General features: G+C 34.6%; 1 protein-coding gene across 1 annotated transcript in view; it reads left to right on the top strand.

The window, feature by feature from the left end:
• The window catches only part of DCTN6 (dynactin subunit 6), a 30,065-nt gene that overhangs the window by 20,828 nt on the left and 7,354 nt on the right, over positions 1-1,883 (top strand). Inside the window, exons 4-5 of the mRNA XM_006765617.2 lie at positions 236-324; positions 1,491-1,538. Coding sequence (XP_006765680.1) covers positions 236-324; positions 1,491-1,538 — 137 coding nt within the window. The remainder of the gene's footprint in view (positions 1-235; positions 325-1,490; positions 1,539-1,883) is intronic.

Raw genomic sequence — 1,883 nt, 5'->3', positions numbered from 1 at the left:
TTAAAAAATAAAAGGAAGGCTATCCTCCTATATATACACCTGTGACTTCTGTACATTTCAGTACTTTTTTTTTTTTAACTCCAAATTAAGTGTAAGGAATAAATAACTCACTTGGATTAAGAAGTTACTTGTTTTAAGCTTGATTAGGTAAAATTGAGAGAATGAACCCAAATTCTAAAACTGGAGAATTACATATTCCATTGCTGACTTGATGATTTGTCTCTTCTTTTTATAGTCACCCTGATAATATCACCCCTGACACTGAAGATGTGGAACCCAAACCTATGATCATTGGCACCAATAACGTGTTTGAAGTTGGCTGTTGTATCCTTTACAATAATTTAGGATAAACCATTCCCGGCTGCTTTTTAATTCCTAAGACTTTGTAGAAATTGTCATAGTTTATCTATCAAATATATTTATTATGTATATATTAATTACATTTTTAGGGCTTCACTATCCAGTTCTTTGAGAAGATACAGTTGCAGTGTATCAGAAAAATGACTCCTCCTTTTCTACTGAATGACCCAGGAGAGTAAAGGAAGAATGCCATTTTCAGATGTGCTTGCACACAGGTGTACACACACAAACACACCTTTAGCTCAGCCTTTTGAAGGCACCATCTGTTCCTGTAACTTGTTGACAGGTAGCAATGACTAAGTGACGGTAGACACGGAAGCAGTAAAACTGGCTTCTGTCCTGATTTAAGAACCACAGTTGGGTCCATTTGACTCCTCTATAGTTTTAGGGCAACAGTACATTGTCTGAGGCAAGGAAATGGTGGATGGGGATGAAAATATTTCATTCTTTGTTTCCCCCCCCAGTGTCAGCATTTCTTTCGCTTGATTTTTTTGTATTCAAAAAGATGGTAAAGATTTTTTATGTTGTCAGCAAAATACTATTTTATAATGGAAAATACTTGGGAGGGAAAAAAGCTTAATGTTTAACAATAGCAAAATATTTACATAAAACATAAAATGGACTATTGTGACCATTAAGCAGTCACTTAAAATTATGTTTTTAACAATTTTAATGGTATATAATAATGCTCATAAATTTAAAGGGACCAAATAAAGTGAACTGCAAAAGTTTATCCAGCTTGATTTTGTAGCTTGATGCCCAGTTATATAAAAGGAAATATGCATAATTAGATAAAGATATAGCAAACTATCAACAGTGTTATCATTAAGTTATTGCGTGATAGGTATTTAACTTTGTAAAAACAATTATGGAAGTATGTTACTCTTAGAATTGGGGCATGAGGTGCTCATTTCTTTAAAAAACATAGAAGTCATTTATTTATACTTAGAGATATTTATATTGAAAGATTAAAATGTTACTTTCAGTCACTCCTGAGCAAGGAATTTTGGCCAGGCTGAGCTTGCATGGCCCTTCCCACGCCTGTCCTCCGCCCCAGTGCAGGATAAGGTTATAGTGAATTTGGGGGTGGGGGGGAACATATTTAATATTTACTTAACTCTGGCTTACAGATTCCCAAGCCATGAAAATGGGAGATAATAATGTTATTGAATCAAAAGGTAAGCTATGTTGGCAGTTTTATTGTGAAAAGTGATTACCTCCTTTCTCTTTGTGGTATCTGGAATGCAACCTAAGTACAGGCAGACCTCGCTTTATTGCGCTTTCCAGATAATGGGTTTTCATTAACATCCAGGCAAGACCCTCCACCAACAAAAAGATTACAGCCTGCTGAAGGCTCAGATGATTGTTAGCAATAGAGTATTTTTTAATTAAGGGTGTGCACATTTTTTCTTTAGACATAATGCTGTTGCACACTTAGTAGACTACATTATAGTATAAACATAACTTTTATATGCACTAGAAAGGCAGAAATTTTGTGTGACTTATTTTATTGCAATGTTTGC

Source organism: Myotis davidii, unplaced genomic scaffold (genome assembly GCF_000327345.1).
Source record: "Myotis davidii unplaced genomic scaffold, ASM32734v1 scaffold93, whole genome shotgun sequence".
In the NCBI taxonomy this organism is placed as follows: domain Eukaryota; kingdom Metazoa; phylum Chordata; class Mammalia; order Chiroptera; family Vespertilionidae; genus Myotis; species Myotis davidii.
Note: the sequence above shows the minus strand (reverse complement) of the source record. Positions and strands in the feature narration are given on the sequence as shown.